The 24,053-nt window shown below is 42.2% G+C and overlaps 1 protein-coding gene across 1 annotated transcript in view; it reads right to left on the bottom strand.

Moving 5' to 3' along the window:
- Nucleotides 1-24,053, bottom strand: part of LOC140210898 (5'-nucleotidase domain-containing protein 2-like) — a 100,061-nt gene that overhangs the window by 62,015 nt on the left and 13,993 nt on the right. Inside the window, exons 2-3 of the mRNA XM_072280163.1 lie at nt 5,157-5,341; nt 353-427 (exon numbers count right to left, since the gene is read on the bottom strand). Coding sequence (XP_072136264.1) covers nt 353-427; nt 5,157-5,341 — 260 coding nt within the window. The remainder of the gene's footprint in view (nt 1-352; nt 428-5,156; nt 5,342-24,053) is intronic.

Genomic DNA, 24,053 nt, shown 5'->3' with positions numbered 1-24,053 from the left:
AGCCAATTACTTAACAATGTGATAATAAGCAATCAACATCAGTTGGGTACCCTCAAGTAAGCAGTAAGAACTAGTAATTAGAAATAAAATAACTATCCACTTCAGGGAAGACATAACACTGCCTAATCTGCTGAGTTCCTCCAGCATTTTGCACGTGTTCCTCTGGATTTCCAACATTGGCGGAAACTGCAAAATTCACATGTATACATTCATTAATGTACTGTGGCTTCATGGAATAACATGCATGTTCTGCTAAGAGGGTGTGTGATGATAGATAACACTGAAGTTTGGCTGGGCAGATTTATTTACTACACACTTGTTAATGAAGACTGATTGCTTATTGAACTGTTACCTTGCGCACATCATAATGGAGGCCTCTGATGGCAAAGTTTGGTTGGTATTCATACTCTTCGATCCCTTCTGGATACTACAAGAGATAATTGAAGATGAAAATAAACACTTAAGAGGAAAAAAAAGTATAAAACTTTTGCCAGCTGCGCATTGTTGAAAGAGGACACACAATACAGGCTTCTGGTCTTTACATGCCCGGGAACAGAAGAAGAGCTGGCAGAACCATACACTTGAAATGGAGCAGAACGGAAAGGGAGAAATGCAGAATAAACTGTTTTAAGCAATAAAATTTGAAACTTGTCTAATCGTATTAATTAAACTTCATCAAATGAAGTGGAACTCTTACTTACTATACGCCTTGTAAGTTATTACCTTTGACTTGTTTTGTGTTCGGACCCTACTATACTGGTATCTAATCAAATGCAGCCAGTTTCTGTGTACCCTCTGACCCTGTTTTGGGTCTTTGGAAAGAGTGTCAGAACTCCCATTACTACAGAAAAGTTTGACGGTCAGCATTGCACCACTTCAGCTGAACATTATAACTAACACGGCATCTTTCTTTAAAGAAGTGATTCTGCATGCATTTTCAAGCATAAACTTTACCCAAACAAGGACAAAGCCTTGAAATTGCTTTAACATCCAAATGTTAAATTCATTTCCTTTGTCCACCATTTAACAGATACAAAACAATTCCAGGAGATTACTGACCATTACAGCAGCAATTTTTGGCTCCTTTCCTAGTGCAATAATTAATGATTTCTTTTGCTTGTCAGTGAATAAACTGTATTAACTACGCCCAATCAATTAGCTTCTGTCAAGAGTGACACATTCAAAGAATTCACCATGTCCATTAATCCCGTGGAACAGATTTATTGCACAGAGACCCGTGTATACAGTTTACTCTATGAAATCCATGCAAAGTATCTAATTACACCCTGATGTACATACCAATATATCATCATCTAGATGTGATTGAGAAAAAAAAACAAAAATGTAGGATCAAAAACTGCTTATTTACTACCACATTAAAAAATAGCCATTTAGCTCTTGTCAGCTGCCAGGCCAGCAACGTCATTCATCCCCTTATTTCCCTAAGCCCCAGCCACCCATTCCCTAGGCCCCAACCACCCATTCCCTAGGCCCAAGCCGCCCATTCCCTAGGCCCCAGCCACCCATTCCCTAGGCCCCAGCCACCCATTCCCTAGGCCCAAGCCACCCATTCCCTAGGCCCCAGCTACCCATTCCATAGGCCTCAGCTACCCATTCCATTCTTATTCCTCTTATTCACCCTTCCATTCTTTGACTCATTTGCATCTCACCTACACTAGAATTAACTTTCAATTGGTAATTAACCTATCAGTATGTCTTTGGGATGTCAGGGGAAACTGGAGCTTCCATGGGAAATGCATGTAATCCTAGAGAATACATAGTGTCACAGAGACAGCACCCAAAGATAGGATTTCCTGTTTACTTGTCTCTCAGCTGGAGCTGAGAAGGTATCAGAAATATAGTGCATGTCCACTAGCAGCTTAAAAATACCAATGTTGCAAGTGTAATCTTATCTCTAGGATGTGTTTATTTTTGCATTGGTGGCGTACAAAGGACTAATCTTTCTTGCTCTTCCCGCAGGTCCTGGAAGTCAACAGTGGTCATTAGAATCTTTGTGGAACTCTTCAGGGGGCAATTCAGACTGTATCTGTAGAATATTTATTTATAGGAACAAAGGTCCTTCAAGGAATAAGATATATCTGGCCAGGTGGGATGCAACTCCCTGCCCTCCCCATGTGGTGGACTTTTCAGTTCAGAGGCAATTTAGGATGAACAATAAAATGGCAGGCACTGTCCATAACATTTATATCTTGTGAACAAACACAAAATATAAAAATACATAACAAACTACAAGAGACTGAGGGGGAGGAAAGAGTAAATCCAGCTGGTCCCTCCCTCTCTGAGTAATGAAGCATAAAGATCACCAGAAACATCCCACCGTTCTTCCATCCAAAAGCAGGCCTTGATCCTGTGTACAAGTCAGTTCCATGCTGTACAATGGAGGTTGTTACATTAGCACGTAGTTGCCCAATGAAGCCAGCAAAATCCTGAAGTGCACATATTGAATGACTCATATATCAGCTAATCATGTACACAAGCTTTCCTTCTGGGCTGGTTTATCTGATATCATTCTTCAAATCAGAGACTTCAGAAATGCCATCACTAATCTACATATATCTGCAGTCTCAAAATTTCCACCTAAAGGACCCTTCAAAGATCTTAGCCCATTCCATCTCCTTGCAACATCATTCACTATATTCTAATCAAACACCACCAGCATGTTCTGTCCACAGCTCTCAAGGTCACCTTCTGCACCTGTTTCTATGCTGTTGATTACTGGTTCAATACTTTAAAAAAAACATATGGGCTAACAAGTTGGAGGAGGATATAGAAAGGCTAGCTGAATGGGCAAGAAGTTGGCAGATGGAGTACAAGATAGGAAAATGTGGTCAGTAAGACAAAGGAGGTGATGATAAAGACTAAACCTGCACTGCTCCCTGTTACTATTGATGGTGAGGACGTGGGTGTGGTGAGGACCTACAAGTCCCTGGGGGTGCACCTGGATGACGGACTTGAGTGGAGCACCAGCACAGAGACTGTGTACAAGAAGGGCCAGAGTCACCTCTACTTCCTGAGGAGATTGAGGACCTTTGGAGTATGCAGACCTCACCTTCACATGTTCTATCAGTCTGTTGTCGCCGGTACAATTTTCCATACGGTGGTGTGCTGGGGCAATGGCATCAATACAGGTGATGTCAACAGGCTCAATAAACTGATTAGAAAGGCTGGCTCTGTTAGAGGAGTCAAACTGGACACACTGGAGGCTGTGGTAGAACAAAGGACGCCACAGAAAATCCTGGCAATCCTGGACAACATTTCTCACCCTCTGCATGCCACCTTGGCTGAACAGAAGAGCAGTTTTAGTAATGGGCTAAGGCAACTGCACTGCTCCAAAGAGCGCTGTGAGGTCATTCTTACCCTCAGCCTTTAGGCTCTATAATGAGTCAACCTATAGCCAGGGAAGTGATAACCCCTCTCCTGTTAGACTGTTATTAACCTCTGCTTATCAGAGCTGTTTAAGCTCTGTTTACCACACCCTGCTATTGAGGACACCCTGCGCAAAACTACCATCAATTCTTATCTGGATGGTGTGAATGTGCACCCATTACTGTATAATATTATCATTATTCTTGCACTATCATCTTATCAGACTGAATTTGTAAATCTTTTACATCTTATTTTTAAGGTAACTTATTTCTTTATTTTTACTTCTCTTCTAATATTTGTAAATCAGTGCACTTGTAATGCTACTGAGGCACTGTAATTTCCTTTGGAACCAATCTACCTATCTGGAGGGAAAAGTAACAAAGCAAAATTATTCGCACATAGTAGTGCAAGGGGATCTGGGGTTTCAAAAGCTATGGAACAAAAGTTATCATGTAGGTATTTTGGAACTCCAATGGAATATTAAGCTTTACTGAAAGGGTTACATAACCTACAATTAGGATAGTATTGACAGCACCTGGAGTAGTGCACACAGTTCTCATCTCCACATTTAATGAAGAACACATTTGCTTTCGAGGCAGAGCACTCTGAGAAAAGGTTGAATTGCATAGGTCTATATTCAATGGAATTTAAAGGAATGAGAAGCAGTCTTATTGAAACACAAGTTTAGGGAGGAACTTGCTGCACTTCTACCAAAACAATGTTTCCTTTAGTGGGGAAATCTAGAACCAGATAATAGTTTCAGTTTAAGGAGTTGTCCAATCCTTCTCTCAGGAAATGAGTGAATATTTGGAATCCTTCACTCTAGAGAACTGTGGAGGGGAAATCAATAACCACTCAAGGCACAGACTAACAGCCATTTAAGTTACAAGGAATTTCTTGGGCATGGGGAGAGAGAGGAAAGTGACATTGCGGCCATGATATGTAACAGAATAGCCTCAAGGCTACTTGTATTTCATATGTTGTTTGCCAAATATCTCAGGAACACAGGAGCAGTAGACCAGTTAGTATTCAAGCCTGGCTCTCCACTCAGCATGATCGTGGTTGATATGTCACAGGTTTTAACTCTTCTGTGCCATTTTCCCCATGGTACTCAATTCCTCAACCTTATGAAAAATGTATCTAACCTCCTCTAGATTACCTAGCTTTCACAAATCTATACAGAGGGTATAGAAATCTACAAATTCATCATGTTCTGCAAGAGTCTTAGAGTTATTACTTTCTATATTAATTACATACAGTAAATAATTAGAAATAATCCACACTCCAATTAACTGGCAATAATTTCACCAAACAAAATCTTGTAGAAATCAGTGTCACTCCATTGCCAATTAATACTTCAAAAAATAGTCTCATAGCTAAGAAAAATATTATTTAATAAGAATAAGTTGAACTATTGAAGATAACACCTTCCAACTGCAAGGACACCCTTTGGCATGAGATGAAAATGTAGAGTTTCTTTAAATTCCATGACCTACCAACAGTATACATTTCATTTTGTGGATTCCAATGTAATTGACAATTAAGCTTGAAATACTTCCAAAAAGCAACAAATAAAAATGCAAAATCCCATAAGAACTCAGATCAGCCAGCATCTGTAGAGAGAAAAGCAGTTAATATTTCAGCTAACACACACAAAATGCTGGAGGAACTCAGCAGGCCAGGCAGCATCTATGGAAAAGAGTACAGTCGATGCTTCAGGCCGAGACCCTTCATCAGGACTCATGAGAACCTATCAATGGATAACATACCTTGTATTCATCAATGAGGATTTCACGTGCAGTGTCAAAGATCATTGTATGCACAGAATTGGAGTACTGTGCAAGAGTATAATCATAATCAAATCCATAGATTTCAATGTTCCCCAACTTAACCTCATTGTTTGAATAAATATTTGCTGGATTGAGAATGTGGCAGATTCCAGGGGGAATAAGTTCTAAAGAGAAAGAAAAACAAATTTAATTGCAAAAGTACTAAAAACCTTATACTGATCTTAGAAGTGTCATATTCTGAAGAGTCACACATTACAGTCTAAATAAAGTAACCGACTTAAATAGTATTCCTTTAAATTTCACATTGGCAAATTTCAAATATAGGTGAAGTAAAATAATTAGAGCATTCAAGCATTTTTAGCTTAAAAAAATATCCATTTAAACACATGTAATTTCTTCATGGCAATAAAAATGTAGATGCTGGATGTCGAAAACCATAAAGTAGTAAATGCATCAGTGGGCGAAGAAAAACAGAGCCAATGTCCTGAGTTAGGTACCCCTCAAGAGAATTGGAAAAGCAAAAGACACCAATGTTGTAAGCTGCAGAGACAGCAAGTTGGAGAATGCACAGGATATGTCTGTGAAAGGGTGTAGACTAAGGTTGTCAAAGGCAACATCCATTCTAAAAACTGTCAGTTGGAGCAAAATAATTTTAAAGAATGAAATAAAGACCAAGCCATATCTATGGAAGGGAGGAGTTATCTAAAATTATTAAACTGAACATTAATTCCCAGGAGATGCAACATGCTTTGTTGGAAGATGACATGTTGGTCCTGAACTTGAACCTCCAGTTGCTGTGCTGCAGTCAGAGAAATCAAATCCTTGCAGAACATTACATTTCTGTCCACCTGGATAACCACAAGCTTCCAGTCATCCATCACTTTAACTCTCCATTTCACTACCTTCTGACCACTGTCTCTGACCTTCTACGTCGCTCCAATGATTCCCAACACAAGTTCAACAACAGCATTTCATCTTTTGATTAGATGCATCGTAAAGTCAGTGCCGGATTAACCTATTAGCAAAAGTAGTATATGCTACGGGCCCGCATTTTCCAGGGCCCTGCCCCGCACTAAATGCTTGCAAGCTGTAGCCTGGTGAAACCGGCATCTCACCGTGTTCCCACAACGATCTGGCAACGCTGTTGTTTCCATGTCAGGGGAGCTGCATGTTGCATGGTATGTATGTGTAGGCATGTGTTGGCTCCTTGCTGTGTCGTGGTGACCTTTGTGCTACCTCCCACGTTCCCAAGCTGCTGCAGCGTGCGCTGTTACACCACTGGAGGGTGACCGCCGCAGTGAGCCTGCGACAAGGGATGTGCGGCTTAACAGTTTTATGTGACCCAGTTCATGATTCCTCATTTTTTTCCTGATTTTAGGTAGTCCGAACCAGCTCAGGAACATACAAGATCGGATTAGACTGTGAATTTCAACCTGTATTTCCCAATTGAAATGAGTTTCAATAAGCAACTAAACAGGTAATTTTCAGAACACTATTCCTAGTTGGTTGTTGAGTGCATGTGATCCACACGCGCTCATAGCCACAACAGTCACATAAATTTGTTATATGATACAGCAAGATACAGCAACAGCCAGCATCCATTGAATGCAAAAGAAGAAGTGAAAAGAACAAGTACTCTAATGATATTGGTGAATGGCCAAACAATCTAGATGATTGTGGTCATGAATATTGGATAGCCAAGGGAAGTGATGAATGTCAACATGCTGAGAGTGACTTCTCTTCATCCATGCAATTGTATGACAATGAAAAGAAACTTAGGCACTGTCAGAAGTCTTATTTTACATATGTCCATAAACCTACAAACAAGCAACATGCAAGAAGTTCTTTATGCTATTCAGAAAGCAAAGGAAGCCTACTCTGTTTCCCATGCAGGGTTATGACTTCAGGATGTTCATCAAAGTTTAGCGAAGAGGAGTTTAACGACTGGAAAAATGCAACCAATCTATTACGTCGACATGAAGAAAGTTCCTCACATAGACAAGCTTTAATTTCACTGTCAATGCGCAAAAACAAAGCTAAATGTGTCGATCCCACCTTGTGAAAGAAATGGGGACACTGAACAAAAGTATTGGCGCGCACTTCTAGAGCGAATAATTGAAGTTGTAAAGTTTTTAGCAGAACAAGGCCTTTCATTTCGTGGTACTGTAGTGATGAAACTGTTGGCTCTCCTCATAATGGAAATTACTTGGGGTTGTTAGAATTACTGGCCAAGTTTGACCCTTTTCTGTCTGAGCATTTAAGGGGAAGGGAAGGGGACATAAATCATACCTATCTAAAACATGTGAGGAATTCATCATCTGATTGGATCCAGCACACTGGATCACATTATCGGTGAAGTGAAGAATACAAGTATTATTCTGTTTCATTGGGTTCTACTCCAGATATATCTAATTTGGACCAGCTGACTTTGTGTGCTATGTTTTGCCATCTGGACCAGTTGAAAGATTTGTGAAGTTTTTGGATATGGAAGGTCATAGTGCTGAACAGCTCACTCAAAGTTTACTTGACTTTTTAAAGGAAAATGACATTGATATAAAAGACTGCTGTGGTCAAAGTTATGACAATGCCAGCAATATGAGTAGCAAGTATAGTGGCTTACAAGCACAAATTAAAGAGCTGAATGAGTTTGTGGATTACATTCCATGTTTTGCACATTCACTAAATCTGGTTGGAAAATGTGCTGCTGAATTCAAGAAGAATTAATTTTCTTTTAATTTGTAGAAAGCCTGTACACATTTTTTTCTGCTTCTGCTTATCGGTGGGATCTCCTTTCTGCTGCATTGTCTGATGGTGGTGCTCATTTGCCCATTGTGAAAAGAATGTCAGCTACCAGGTGGTCAGCTCGTGCAGATGGAATAAAAGCACAGTTTTACACAGTTTTTCTGCAATAAGACAAGTCTTGGATGACATTTCAAATAACAATGATCAGAAGGCAGAGTGTCGACAACAGGCTCGTGGACTACCTTCAACCATGATGAAGTTGGAAACAGGAATAATGGTCATATTGTGGGATCAAGTATTATTGCGTTTTCAAATGACCAGTGCTTCTTTGCAAACTTCTGGCCAAGACTTGAACACAGCTTGTGCACTCTATGAATCCTTGCATGGATATATTCAAGCTACGTGGTCTACTTTTTCAGACATTGAGCAAAAAGCCAAGGATCTAAGTGTGAAAATTATCAACAGCAAACTCGAAGAAAACACAAGCAAAATCGCGTGTATGATGATTTCAGTGGTTCCAGCACTCTTGATCCACTTGTTGAATCTCAAACACCTTCTCAGAAGTTTAAAAGCTGAACATTCCTTGCCATTATTGACAGCTTGCTTTCTGCCCTGTCAAAAAGGCAGAAAGCTTATCTAAAGGTGAATGGTGTTTTTGGATTCCTTCATCAGCTACAGTCGTTTACACCTGAAGAGATCGTAAAGAGGTCATCAAATCTTATTAAATCATATCTGGAAGATCTGGAAGAAAGTCTTGATGAAGAATTTGTGCAGTTTACTGAACTGTTGAAAACTGATCTTGCTTCTCATATCGGCGCCAAACAAAACCTTGTAGAGTTACAGTTGTACTGTTTGATAACTGACAATTCTTTGGAGTCATGTTTTCCAAATGTAGAAAATGTCTTGCGCATCTATTTGTCACTCATGGTTACCATCTGCAGTGGAGAACGCTCATTTTCAAAACTGAAAAGGATTAAAAATGAACTAAGGAACACCATGGGTCAAAACAGATCGAACAATCTCACTCTAATGAGCATTGAACATGAACTTCTGCGTGAAATAGACATTTTCAGTATCATCAAATTTGCTCATGCTAAATCTAGAAAATGTAACTTTTAAATTGTAGTTCTATTACTTTTGACATTTGAAATTGATACCTACATGTAAGTAATACTATTACTGAAGTGACAGACATTTGTTGTATTATCTGGCTGTATAGCAAATTAAAAAGTTGAATTACTTTACTATGCAAGTAAATAATTTATGTTTTAATACATATGTGCATTTTTTAAATTTAGGGCCCTTTTATGACATATGCTACAGGCTCTGGACTAGCTTAATCCGACCTTGCGTAAAGTAATTGTTTTAACTTGACAACTTTGGTCTGCACATCATAACAGGCTTTCTCCATCTTCCTGCTTAAATCACACTTGCTTTTTCACCTTTCCATTTCTGATGATGGGTCTTTACCTTGAAATGTTCACAGTTTCTCTCCTCACTGATACGGCCTGACCTACCGAATGCTTCCAACATCCCGTCTCTGTGGGCTCTTTCTTCACGCAACTCAGAGGATGAAGCTAAGATTTTTAATTAAATTTTATTTTATTTCCTCAGGACATTGGCATCACTGGCAAGCCTTTGATTTATTGTCCACCCCCAAAGGCAGCAATGAGGATCTCTTTGGACCAGCTTTTGCTTTGCCATTCTAGGCCGTATCCAATGGCAGATGAGTCAAGAACAGGGCTCTGTGTTGACAGCCTCACTCAGACCAGGCTCTGTAAAATGGCAGAGTATGCTACCAAATTTAAACAAGAAATCTACCTCAATGAGCTAAGTGGGCTTTCATCATTATCCTGTAGCTTCGCTGTCATAACAAGAGGTACAGTACTTATTTTACTCCAGATTTATTTTGTAAACGGTATTTAAAATTCACCAAGCCAGTCACTTGACACACTGCTTTACTAGTTAGTTCATCTAAAGGTCAGCTGGGCAACTTTCTCAGTGATAGCATGTCGTTCCCTGTCCAAACTGAACTTACAACAGAGTTCAGCAGTCAGTCAGCCTGCTAACCATTTCATAGTGCTGAAAACAAAGGATACTGCACATACTGATAATGCAGTTTTAAGGTTATATTAAAAACAGAACTGAGAGAGCAAGCAAGAGTGTGAAACAGTTCAAGAACTATAGGTTCTTTTTGACCAAAATTATTTTTCTGTTTGCCTCAAACATCTTCAAGTATTACTCTCACCCAATGGACAAAGCAAAACAAACATTCTGAAATGCTCTGGGAATTTCAAATGCAATGCAAAAATATAGACCACTGATCATTATTAAGTTAGTTATTAATCTCTTTATTAGAAAAAAAGATATTGTCCTTTTGTTTTACCCACAGTTCTTAAATCGGGGTGTCTTTATTTGTTACGGTGTGCTGGTCACTACCGTGTTTGGTAACATATTAAGGATCTCTTTCTGTGATATCAAAAAAAAAAGCAAATCACACCAAGATCATCCCATGAACAGCAATGTAAAGTGGATTAGGAACCAATGTATTGCATTCAAAAATGAAGCATTAGAAGAATAATGTTAATCCAGGAAGTAGCACCGAGCTCATAGGTCACAGAGAACACCTGTTAATGCAAGACTGGAGGTTCTGGGCTCTCGAGTTCAACTGGACAGCAAGGAACTGGCAAACGGGGAGAAAATTGTCAGGATGGTGAGTCAGCGTGCCAATCTTCCAATCCAAGATATTATTATTTGCCAGCAGCAATGACCATAAATGCCCTATTTTGGGGGCAGACAGCCCAATAAATTTGTAATGTTCATGATCTGTACATGCTTGCTGTACTAGACCCTGAAATGACAGCATTCTATATTCCTGATTACCTCATTAATTCTTTTCAAAATTTGCTACGTTGAATTAATACCTATATTTATAAGTCAGTCCCATCATCTGTGCAAAGCTGGAGATATTCTACAAAGTTTTATTGATCATATTAACAATAAAATTTACTTACCACGGCAAAAAGCAAACTTACTTTGAGATGTAAATATTCCAATCAGTGGATTCTTTTCCAGTAACTGCTAAATCAGTTAACTTAAGTTCCTGATGCTTGCAAAAAACTGGCACAATATATTCTATTAAATCTCTTGATCTCACACTAGAGATGCCTAGTCAAGTGTTGTTTGTGACAATTACTTTACAAGGGCAATCTTCCCTTTTGTAACCACTTGTGAATAGTTCAATAGGGATAAGATTTGGGAGTGGACCTGGCAAGTCCAAGTTTAAATCTCAGTTTTACAGATGAGGAATCTAAATAAATCTGTATCTTCAATGAAAATTATAGGTTTTTGTAACAATAATGATGAACGAGATTATTGTAAAAACTTAGCTGTTTCACCCAGTTTCAGGGAAGAAAATGTGTCATCCTAACCAGTTTTATCCCATGTCACTCTTGGACCACTAACATAGCTGGCTCTGTAAGTAATGGCCATAACTCGAGGAAGATTTAATTTACAGAGACTTAGTCAGGCCATGGTGCAAAGATGCTGAAGATACAAGATAGGCAAAGAAAATGGTGGATGAACATTCAAGTTGGACTAACAGTGACACAAGTATCAACCAAAAAGAAACATGTTTAATTGCAAATATTAAAATCCTCACCAAGACATTACATAAATGTTACTATTAAAAAGTTAATATTTCAGCAAGAAATACCAAGAAAGAAGGTTATCACAAAAATTATCGACATTTTGATCTCACACACACTCCTTTCATTAATTTCCCATGCACAAGGATAAAACTCACAGACGTTATGAGCTGAGGCTTTATAAGGCATTGGTCAGTCAGTATTGTGAGTAGCTTTGGGCTCCTTATCCAAGAAAAGACGTGGTGCCATTGGAGAAGTTCCAGAGGTTCACAAGAATGATTCCAGGAATGAAAACGTTAATGTATGATGAATATTTGATGGCTCTGGAACTGTACTCACTGGAGTTTAGAAGAATGGCGGGGGGGGGGGAGAATCTCATTGAAACCTATTGAATACTGTAAGCCTCAATAGAGTGGACGTGGAGAGGATGTTTCCTGTAGTGGGGGAGTCTAGGACCAGAGGGCACAGGTAGAGTGGATGTGGAGAGGATGTTTCCTATAGTGGGGGAGTCTAGGACCAGAGGACACAGATAGAGTGGATGTGGAGAGGATGTTTCCGTAGTGGGGGAGTCTAGGACCAGAGGACACAGATAGAGTGGAAGTGGAGAGGATGTTTCCTATGGTGGAGGAGTCTAGAACCAGAGGACACAGATACTGTGGATGTGGAGAGGATGTTTCCTATAGTGGTGGAGTCTAGGACCAGAGGGCACAGATAGAGTGGATGTGGAGAGGATGTTCCCTATGGTGGAGGAGTCTAGAACCAGAGGACACAGATAGAGTGGACGTGGAGAGGATGTTTCCTATAGTGGAGGAATCTAGGACCAGAGGGCACAGATAGAGTGGATGTGGAGAGGATGTTTCCTATAGTGGGGGAGTCTAGGACCAGAGGGCACAGATAGAGTGGATGTGGAGAGGATGTTTCCTATGGTGGGGGAGTCTAGGACCAGAGGACACAGATAGAGTGGATGTGGAGAGGATGTTTCCTATGGTGGGGGAGTCTAGGACCAGAGGGCACAGATAGAGTGGATGTGGAGAGGCTGTTTCCTGTAGTGGGGGAGTCTAGGACTAGAGGGCACAGATAGAGTGGATGTGGAGAGGATGTTTCCTATAGTGGTGGAGTCTAGGACCAGAGGGCACAGATAGAGTGGATGTGGAGAGGATGTTTCCTGTAGTGGGGGAGTCTAGGACCAGAGGACACAGATAGAGTGGACGTGGACAGGATGTTTCCTGTAGTGGGGGAGTCTAGGACCAGAGGACACAGATAGAGTGGATGTGGAGAGGATGTTTCCTGTAGTGGGGGAGTCTAGGACCAGAGGACACAGATAGAGTGGACGTGGACAGGATGTTTCCTGTAGTGGGGGAGTCTAGGACCAGAGGACACAGATAGAGTGGATGTGGAGAGGATGTTTCCTGTAGTGGGGGAGTCTAGGACTAGAGGACACAGATAGAGTGGATGTGGAGAGGATGTTTCCTATGGTGGAGGAGTCTAGAACCAGAGGACACAGATAGTGTGGATGTGGAGAGGATGTTTCCTATAGTGGGGGAGTCTAGGACCAGAGGACACAGATAGAGTGGACGTGGAGAGGATGTTTCCTGTAGTGGGGGAGTCTAGGACTAGAGGACACAGATAGAGTGGATGTGGAGAGGATGTTTCCTATAGTGGGGGAGCCTAGGACCAGAGGGCACAGATAGAGTGGATGTGGAGAGGATGTTACCCATAGTGGGGAAGTCTAGGACCAGAGAGCACAGATAGAGTGGATGTGGAGAGGATGTTTCCTATGGTGGAGGAGTCTAGAACCAGAGGACACAGATAGAGTGGACGTGGAGAGGATGTTTCCTATGGTGGAGGAGTCTAGAACCAGAGGACACAGATAGAGTGGACGTGGAGAGGATGTTTCCTATAGTGGAGGAGTCTAGGACCAGAGGGCACAGATAGAGTGGATGTGGAGAGGATGTTTCCTATGGTGGGGGAGTCTAGGACCAGAGGGCACAGATAGAGTGGATGTGGAAAGGATGTTTCCTATGGTGGAGGAGTCTAGAACCAGAGGACACAGATAGAGTGGATGTGGAGAGGCTGTTTCCTATAGTGGGGGAGTCTAGGACCAGAGGGCACAGATAGAGTGGATGTGGAGAGGATGTTTCCTGTAGTGGGGGAGTCTAGGACCAGAGGACACAGATAGAGTGGACTTGGACAGGATGTTTCCTGTAGTGGGGGAGTCTAGGACCAGAGGACACAGATAGAGTGGATGTGGAGAGGATGTTTCCTGTAGTGGGGGAGTCTAGGACCAGAGGACACAGATAGAGTGGACGTGGACAGGATGTTTCCTGTAGTGGGGGAGTCTAGGACCAGAGGACACAGATAGAGTGGATGTGGAGAGGATGTTTCCTGTAGTGGGGGAGTCTAGGACTAGAGGACACAGATAGAGTGGATGTGGAGAGGATGTTTCCTATGGTGGAGGAGTCTAGAACCAGAGGACACAGATAGTGTGGATGTGGAGAGGATGTTTCCTATAGTGGGGGAGTCTAGGACCAGAGGACACAGATAGAGTGGACGTGGAGAGGATGTTTCCTGTAGTGGGGGAGTCTAGGACTAGAGGACACAGATAGAGTGGATGTGGAGAGGATGTTTCCTATAGTGGGGGAGCCTAGGACCAGAGGGCACAGATAGAGTGGATGTGGAGAGGATGTTACCCATAGTGGGGGAGTCTAGGACCAGAGAGCACAGATAGAGTGGATGTGGAGAGGATGTTTCCTATGGTGGAGGAGTCTAGAACCAGAGGACACAGATAGAGTGGACGTGGAGAGGATGTTTCCTATGGTGGAGGAGTCTAGAACCAGAGGACACAGATAGAGTGGACGTGGAGAGGATGTTTCCTATAGTGGAGGAGTCTAGGACCAGAGGGCACAGATAGAGTGGATGTGGAGAGGATGTTTCCTATGGTGGGGGAGTCTAGGACCAGAGGGCACAGATAGAGTGGATGTGGAAAGGATGTTTCCTATGGTGGAGGAGTCTAGAACCAGAGGACACAGATAGAGTGGACGTGGGGAGGATGTTTCCTATAGTAGGGGAGTCTAGGACCAGAGGACACAGATAGAGTGGATGTGGAGAGGATGTTTCCTGTAGTGGGGAAGTCTAGGACCAGAGGACACAGATAGAGTGGATGTGGAGAGGATGTTTCCTATAGTGGGAGTGTCGAGGGCCAGAGGGCACAGATAGAGTGGATGTGGAGAGGCTGTTTCCTATAGTGGGGGAGTCTAGGACCAGAGGGCACAGATAGAGTGGATGTGGAGAGGATGTTTCCTATGGTGGAGGAGTCTAGAACCAGAGGACACAGATAGAGTGGATATGGAGAGGATGTTTCCTGTAGTGGGGGAGTCTAGGACTAGAGGACACAGATAGAGTGGATGTGGAGAGGATGTTTCCTATAGTGGGGGAGTCTAGGACCAGAGGGCACAGATAGAGTGGATGTGGAGAGGATGTTTCCTATAGTGGGGGAGTCTAGGACCAGAGGGCACAGATAGAGTGGATGTGGAGAGGATGTTTCCTATAGTGGGGGAGTCTAGGACCAGAGGGCACAGATAGAGTGGATGTGGAGAGGATGTTTCCTGTAGTGGGGGAGTCTAGGACCAGAGGACACAGATAGAGTGGACGTGGACAGGATGTTTCCTGTAGTGGGGGAGTCTAGGACCAGAGGACACAGATAGAGTGGACGTGGACAGGATGTTTCCTGTAGTGGGGGAGTCTAGGACCAGAGGACACAGATAGAGTGGATGTGGAGAGGATGTTTCCTGTAGTGGGGGAGTCTAGGACCAGAGGACACAGATAGAGTGGACGTGGACAGGATGTTTCCTGTAGTGGGGGAGTCTAGGACCAGAGGACACAGATAGAGTGGATGTGGAGAGGATGTTTCCTGTAGTGGGGGAGTCTAGGACTAGAGGACACAGATAGAGTGGATGTGGAGAGGATGTTTCCTATGGTGGAGGAGTCTAGAACCAGAGGACACAGATAGTGTGGATGTGGAGAGGATGTTTCCTATAGTGGGGGAGTCTAGGACCAGAGGACACAGATAGAGTGGACGTGGAGAGGATGTTTCCTGTAGTGGGGGAGTCTAGGACTAGAGGACACAGATAGAGTGGATGTGGAGAGGATGTTTCCTATAGTGGGGGAGCCTAGGACCAGAGGGCACAGATAGAGTGGATGTGGAGAGGATGTTACCCATAGTGGGGGAGTCTAGGACCAGAGAGCACAGATAGAGTCGATGTGGAGAGGATGTTTCCTATGGTGGAGGAGTCTAGAACCAGAGGACACAGATAGAGTGGACGTGGAGAGGATGTTTCCTATGGTGGAGGAGTCTAGAACCAGAGGACACAGATAGAGTGGACGTGGAGAGGATGTTTCCTGTAGTGGAGGAGTCTAGGACCAGAGGGCACAGATAGAGTGGATGTGGAGAGGATGTTTCCTATGGTGGGGGAGTCTAGGACCAGAGGGCACAGATAGAGTGGATGTGGAGAGGATGTTTCCTGTAGTGGGGAAGTCTAGGACCAGAGGACACAGATAGAGTGGATGTGGAGAGGATGTTTCCTGTAGTGGGGGAGTCTAGGACTAGAGGACACAGATAGAGTGGATGTGGAGAGGATGTTTCCTATAGTGGGGGAGCCTAGGACCAGAGGGCACAGATAGAGTGGATGTGGAGAGGATGTTACCCATAGTGGGGGAGTCTAGGACCAGAGAGCACAGATAGAGTGGATGTGGAGAGGATGTTTCCTATGGTGGAGGAGTCTAGAACCAGAGGACACAGATAGAGTGGACGTGGAGAGGATGTTTCCTATGGTGGAGGAGTCTAGAACCAGAGGACACAGATAGAGTGGACGTGGAGAGGATGTTTCCTGTAGTGGAGGAGTCTAGGACCAGAGGGCACAGATAGAGTGGATGTGGAGAGGATGTTTCCTATGGTGGGGGAGTCTAGGACCAGAGGGCACAGATAGAGTGGATGTGGAGAGGATGTTTCCTGTAGTGGGGAAGTCTAGGACCAGAGGACACAGATAGAGTGGATGTGGAGAGGATGTTTCCTATAGTGGGAGTGTCGAGGGCCAGAGGGCACAGATAGAGTGGATGTGGAGAGGCTGTTTCCTATAGTGGGGGAGTCTAGGACCAGAGGGCACAGATAGAGTGGATGTGGAGAGGATGTTTCCTGTAGTGGGGGGGTCTAGGACCAGAGGGCACAGATAGAGTGGATGTGGAGAGGATGTTTCCTATGGTGGGGGAGTCTAGGACCAGAGGACACAGATAGAGTGGATGTGGAGAGGATGTTTCCTATAGTAGGGGAGTCTAGGACCAGAGGACACAGATAGAGTGGATGTGGAGAGGATGTTTCCTGTAGTGGGGAAGTCTAGGACCAGAGGACACAGATAGAGTGGATGTGGAGAGGATGTTTCCTATAGTGGGAGTGTCGAGGGCCAGAGGGCACAGATAGAGTGGATGTGGAGAGGCTGTTTCCTATAGTGGGGGAGTCTAGGACCAGAGGGCACAGATAAAGTGGATGTGGAGAGGATGTTTCCTATGGTGGAGGAGTCTAGAACCAGAGGACACAGATAGAGTGGATATGGAGAGGATGTTTCCTGTAGTGGGGGAGTCTAGGACTAGAGGACACAGATAGAGTGGATGTGGAGAGGATGTTTCCTATAGTGGGGGAGTCTAGGACCAGAGGGCACAGATAGAGTGGATGTGGAGAGGATGTTTCCTATAGTGGGGGAGTCTAGGACCAGAGGGCACAGATAGAGTGGATGTGGAGAGGATGTTTCCTATAGTGGGGGAGTCTAGGACCAGAGGGCACAGGTAGAGTGGATGTGGAGAGGATGTTTCCTATGGTGGAGGAGTCTAGAACCAGAGGACACAGATAGAGTGGACGTGGAGAGGATGTTTCCTATAGTGGGGGAGTCTAGGACCAGAGGACACAGATAGAGTGGATGTGGAGAGGATGTCTCCTATGGTGGGAAGTCTAGGACCAGAGGGCACAGATAGAGTGGATGTGCAGAGGATGTTTCCTATGGTGGGAAGTCTAGGACCAGAGGGCACAGCCTCAGAATAGGGGGACATCCCTTTAAAACAGAGATAAGGAGGAATTTCTTTATCCAGAGGGTGGTGATTCTGTCAAATTCATCATCATAGGCAGCTATGGAGGCCAAATCAATGGGTATATTTAAAGTGGAGGGTGATATGTTCTTGATAGTCAAGGCGTCAAAGGTTACAGGGAGAAGGCCAGAGAATGGGGTTGAGAGGGATAATAAATCAGCCGTGATGAAATGGTAGAGAAGCCACGATGGGCCAAACGGTCTAATTCTGCCCCTACATCTTGTGGTCTTGTGGAGAACATGTCATCAACACTCACAACAGTAAATAATTCATAATGTACTCCCGTACCCTTCCACACGTTTTCAGTGATAAACTGCAGAATGTTCAAACTCCAGTACCACCATTTCTAGCTCTTCTCAATGCCAAATGTAGTACTAAAAATTTGGTGCAGCCACCTGGTCTGGTCAGGTTCCAAATACTAAACAGCGTAGAAGAATGAGGGGAGATTTGATAGAGGTATATAAAATTATGATGGGTATAGATAGAGTGAATACAAGCAGGCTTTTTCCACTGAGGCAAGGGGAGAAAAAAAACAGAGGACATGGGTTAAGGGTGAGGGGGGAAAATTTTAAAGGGAACATTAGTGGGGGCTTCTTCACACAGAGAGTGGTGGGAGTATGGGATGAGCTGCCAGACGAGGTGGTAAATGTGGGTTCTTTTTTAACATTTAAGAATAAATTGGACAGATTCATAGTTGGAGGTGTATGGAGGGATATGGTCCGTGTGCAGGTCAGTGAGACTAGGCAGAAAGTGGTTTGGCACAGCCAAGAAGGGCCAAGGGGCCTGTTTCTGTGCTGTAGTTTCTATGGTTCTATGGTTCTATGCAGTGCAAGAGATGTTGCAACAATAGCTTAAAGCACCGGATAAAGTACACTATTCACAGTGACTCAGGAACTTGTGTGTGAGCAAAGAGGGGGATAATCAGTGGTGACAGAGCTCAGTGTGATACTTACTTTGCACTGCTAGAAAACAAAAACTACCCCTGCAATCATAACATTATTTAGCTCAAGGAATCGAAGACAGAATTTCAAAAGTATTGCTGGGATCCACAAAATTGTCAAACACATTGGGTTTGTGAGAAATTTAAAAACCATGAGAAATAATGATTTAAAAATCCATCAGGTATTTTGTTAATGGATTACAATTTTGTTACACAATAGCTAGCCAAGTATAAGTGTTCTCTACTAATGACATTGGGGGAAATATTGTCTTGATACTAATGTGGTGAATGGAATTTGATTTCCTAATGTCATTCACATTGTTTACTTTACAATATACATTACAACTGATTTTGTGATACTTGTTATACCAGTTGTTCAAACATTTTTTTCATCTTCTGTTTCATTTAATAATCTATACACAAGATACAGACTGTTTACCAAGAACAGATTAGGGGGACAGATGCACAGGAGGATTAGGGATTGCAATTCATGAGACAGTGGCCCCAGTTCTGGGGAAGGAAAAACAAATATTCATTGGACTGGGATAATCAGAACTAATGGTGCTACCAAATCCAACAAGCAGAATTGTAGACTGAGATGTAAAATGCATAACAAAACAGGAGGTTGTGCATGGTGGTAAACAAAAAGTATGCTATTCCAAGGGTAAAAGTTAGAAGCGGTGAAATGTCTTAATTACTTTGTCCTTTCCATCTACTCAAAGTTTTAAAACAGTTCTCAGTATCACTAATTAATCTCTCCATTCATGGTCATAAAATGGTCTCTTGCCTCAGCACCTGACGCTATCCACATTTCCTCATCTCCACTACGGGACAGTAGGTGAATGGTACATTGCCCACACCCATTTTCCATCTGTGCTATTGACCCCCAAAGAGTCATTGAGCACAGCAATAGGACCTTTGGCCTTGATAACTAAGATGCCTATCCCAGCTAGTCCTATTTGACTGTATTTGGCCCATATTCTTCTGGGCCTTTTCTATCCAGGTACCTGTCCAAATACTTTTAAACATAGCAGTTTTACCCACCTCTACAGCTTCCTCTGGCAGCTCATTCTATATATTCACCACAGACAGAGATAAAGTTGCTTCCCATGTCCTTTTTAACTCCTCCTCACCTTAAATCTACATCCTTAGTTTTAGTCTCCCACCCTGAGAAAAAGATTGACCTTACTACACCCCTCATGAGTTTATGTATCTCTACAAGCCCTCAGCAGGAAAAAAAAGTTGCAGCTTATCCAACCGTTCTTTCATAGCTTAAAGACATCCTCCTGAATCTTTTCTGCACACCTTCCAGCTTAATGATATCCTTCCTACAGCTGGGTAACCAAAACTGAGCAAAACGTGTAGGTGCAGTTTTACCAATGACTTGTACAGGATCCCATTGCCACTCTCTAATTCCTTCCACCAAGCCAATTTTACATCCAATTGGCTAACTCACCTTGAATCTTATGTTAATTAATCTTCTAGACTATGCTACCACGAGGCAATTGTCAAAGGCCTTGTTAAAGTCCCCATGGACATCTACTGCTTTGCCCTCAATCTTCTTGATCACCTTTTCAAAAGAAAACTCAATTAAATTCATGAGACTTTTTTCTATGCACAAAGCCATGTTGGCCCCTCCTAACCAGACTCTGTCTATCCACATGCTGGTAGATCCTGTCCCTCAGAATCCCCTCCAGGAACTTTCTCACCACCTACGTTAGGCTCACCTGCCCATAGTTTCCTGGCTTGACCTTGCAACCCTTTTAAAATACGGGTACAACATTAGCTAACCTCCAGCTTTCCAGTACTTCACCTGAGGCTAAAGATAACGCAAATATTTCTGCCAGAACCCATGCAACTTCTTCTCCAGCCAGCCACTTAATCAGGCCCTGCGGATTTATTTAACAATATGCTTAAGTTTGCCTGGACTTTTTAAAAAAGTGTAAAGTGGATATATTCCAATACATTACTATTCATTTCCCTTAATTCCTAATCTTTGATGACATTCCCCAGAGTAAATAAAGACGAGAAATATTCATTTAATACATTCTATGACTCCGTACACTGATAACTACTTTGAACCTTAAACTAATCTATTCTTTCCTTAGTTTTAATATACTTGTAGCATCTCTTAGGATTCTTCTTTACTTTATCTGCCAAAGCTTTCTCATGTCCTCTTTTGTCTTCTTGATTCCCTTCTGAAGTTGTACTCTCACAACTCTCACTCTTCAAGGAATTCACCTGATCACAGCTGCCAAAACTGGACATCTTTTGCTGATCTTTCCAGTAGCACAAGTTATGACTGCTAGACCAACAAAGAGCTTAATGGAGAGAAATAGCCTCCAATTCAACATCAATTAAACTGTCTGAAAATGATCCAGAATCTCCCAGTTCTGGTGTCTAATATGACCCAAGGTCAACTTTGATCAATATGTTTGGGACACAATTTCTCAATTGTTCACAAATCCCATCTTGGGGACAGGATTTTTGAACACTGGGAGAACCATAGCTGATCAGGGATAACCAGCATAATTTTAAGAGGCAGGTCATGCCTCAGGAGCCTGACTGAATTTTTTGAGGTGACAAAACAAATTGAAGATAGAGTGATGGATGAGGTATACATGGATTTTAGTAAGGTGTTTGACAAGGCTCCCCATAGTAGCCTTATCCAGAAAGTCATGAGGCACAAAGCCAAGGAAACTTGGCTGTGTGGATTCAGAATTGACTTGCCTACAGAAGGCGGAGGGTGATGGTGTAGAGAGCATATTCTGACTGGAGCTTGATGATTAGTGGTGTTCCAAAGAGATCCCTGCTCTTTTTGTGATTTTTTTTAAACAAATTGGATCAGGAAATGGAGCAGTCTGTTAGTAAGTTTGCAAATAACAAAAATATTGGATGCATTGTGGAGAGTGTGCAAATTTGTTGCAGGATACAGTGGGATATAGTCAGGATGCAGACCTGGGCAGATATGTGGAAGATGGAGTTCAATCAAGAAAAGTGTGAAGTGATGTATTTCAGAACACCGAACGTGACGGTGAATGGCAGGATTCTTATCGGTATGGAGGAACAGAGGAATCTTGAGTCCAAATCCACGGAGCTCTGAAAGTTATACCACAAGTTGGTATGGTGGTAAAGAAGATGTATGGTGTGCTGCCTTCATTAGTCAGGAAATTGAGCTCAAGAGCTGCAGAGTAACGTTACAGATCTATAAAAATCTGGTTAGACCACACGGAGTATTGTGTTCAATTCTGGTTTTTATAGGAAGGAAGTGAAAGTTTAAGAGAGTTGCAGAGGAGATTTACCAGGATGCTGAAGAACATGTCTTCTGAGGAAAGTTTGAATGAGCTAGAGCTTTTCTCTAGCAAGCTAGCTGGGACCGGCGAGGTGGGTGAGAAACAACTTGACAGAGATGTACAATGTAACGGTTCTCTCAAGTGATGCTATGTCTTAGTTTGGAGAAAATTAGAAGTCGAACCTTTGAACCTTTATTTGATTTTGAGAAAAGATGGGGCTCATTTACTCATTATTATTTGAACTAATTAATATAATTTTTCCACGAGCTAATTGTAAATTTTTTAGTATATTTTCTTTTCTTGCTGGCGGTTTGATGTTTATTTTTAGAAGCTTTTTGTATTGTTACATGCTCAAGGAGATGTTTTTTTTGTGAGAATGATGTAATGGTCTTTTGGAGGTCACCTGATGTGATTTTCCCGCCAATGTGAGGTCACGTGATGACATGTGCACCATGGGTATATAAGGGAAGATCCCAGATGACCCAGTTAGTTTTTAGTTTGTAGATTTCCAGGTAGAACGTGCTGTGTCTCCGTTTCCGTTGCGCGTTTGTTTTTGTGACGCAGTTTCATTTTTAAAACAGAGTGTTGCGTTCTATTGCAAGAAACAATATTATTGGACTGGAAATTTTTGGCTAGATGTGCTGATTTACTCAATTTCAGTAGTGGAAGGGAGAGTGAAGACTTTATTGAAGTACAAGACCGAAGGATCGAGAGTAGTCGGCATCATTCAGCAGTTTAACAAAGGATTGACCTTATTGAGTCTTCGTTGGAGTAGCAACCTGCATCGAGATAACTCTTGCCAAAAAGAGCAAAGAGTTCATGCAAAGGTGTGCCCTCTCTCTAAAAGAATTTGTCAGTTGTTTTAAACTGTTTATTTACTGCATCGTGAATCCTGTGGACAGAACCAGCAGGAAAGTCGCGTCTATGAAGAAATCCTTCTCCAGAGAAGTCTCTCCCAATTGAACGTATAAATCTGTTGGACTTTTGAATTTACCATTTTAAGAACTATATCTGTCTTTATCGCTTTAAGAACTGTTTTCGCATTTAACGCTTTAAGAACCAGTGCCGAGTGACGATTTGTTAAACGGCTGCATAACGGTTAACTTCCGGTTGAAGTTTTCCTTATCGCTTATCCGTGGTTAATAAATGTTTGGTTGTTTTTATATAACCTGTCTCGATTGATATTCATTATTGCCGGTTACGTAACATAATCTGTAGGGACTCGTGGGAGATGTTCCGATTTTGAGTTTAAGTGCTGGTAATTGTCATTTTGATTTGGAAAAGGGAAATATCCGATTTTTTTTGGTTTGATTGATGTGTGTATTGTATTCGGCAACAATGGATATTGACGGGTTTTTGGACACGCCTAACTTGGGATACAGGGTTCTGAGTTGGATGATCAGCCATGATCATACTGAATGGCGGTGCAGGCTCGAAGGGCCGAATGGCCTACTCCTGCATCTATTTTCTATGTTTCTATGTTTTAGAGAATGCAAGAAAACCTGAGGTATTGGAGATTGCTAGGAAGTTGGATATTAAGGGAATTACGAAAAATTCCACCAAGGTTTTCATACAAAGAAAAATCGCTGAGCATTATATTAATTTGAAATTATTTGATGAGGAGGTGTTAGATAAGTTTCCAATGAGTAATCTGGAAACACAGTTACATCTTGAACAGTTAAAGTTTGAAAAATTTAAAGCGGAAATGGAAGAAAGAGAGGCTAATAAAATAAGTGAATTTAAAGAAAGAGAAGCTGAAAACCAGAGGAAATTTGAGCTAGAGATGTAGAAATTAATGTCTGGGAATCAGTCTTCTGGTTCTACGAAACAGTTTATTGCTAGTTGTGAGGTTATTTTGGCTCTTCTATTTAATGAAGCTGAAGTGGACAAATATTTCGAGCATTTTGAAACAGTTGCTCTGAGTTTAAAATGGCCGAAAGACCAATGGCCAGTGATGTTACAAAGTGTAATTAAAGGCAAGGCACAACAAGTTTATACAGCTGTAAATGCTGATCAAGCACTGAGTTATGATATTGTTAAGCAGCATATATTAAAGGTATATGAGATGGTTCCGGAAGCGTATAGAGAAAGATTCAGAAGTTTGAAGAAATCAGTGGAAAAA

The sequence above is a fragment of the Mobula birostris genome, chromosome 16, assembly GCF_030028105.1.
Source record: "Mobula birostris isolate sMobBir1 chromosome 16, sMobBir1.hap1, whole genome shotgun sequence".
Taxonomy (NCBI): Eukaryota; Metazoa; Chordata; class Chondrichthyes; order Myliobatiformes; family Myliobatidae; genus Mobula; species Mobula birostris.
This window is presented reverse-complemented; position numbering and strand designations above follow the sequence as displayed.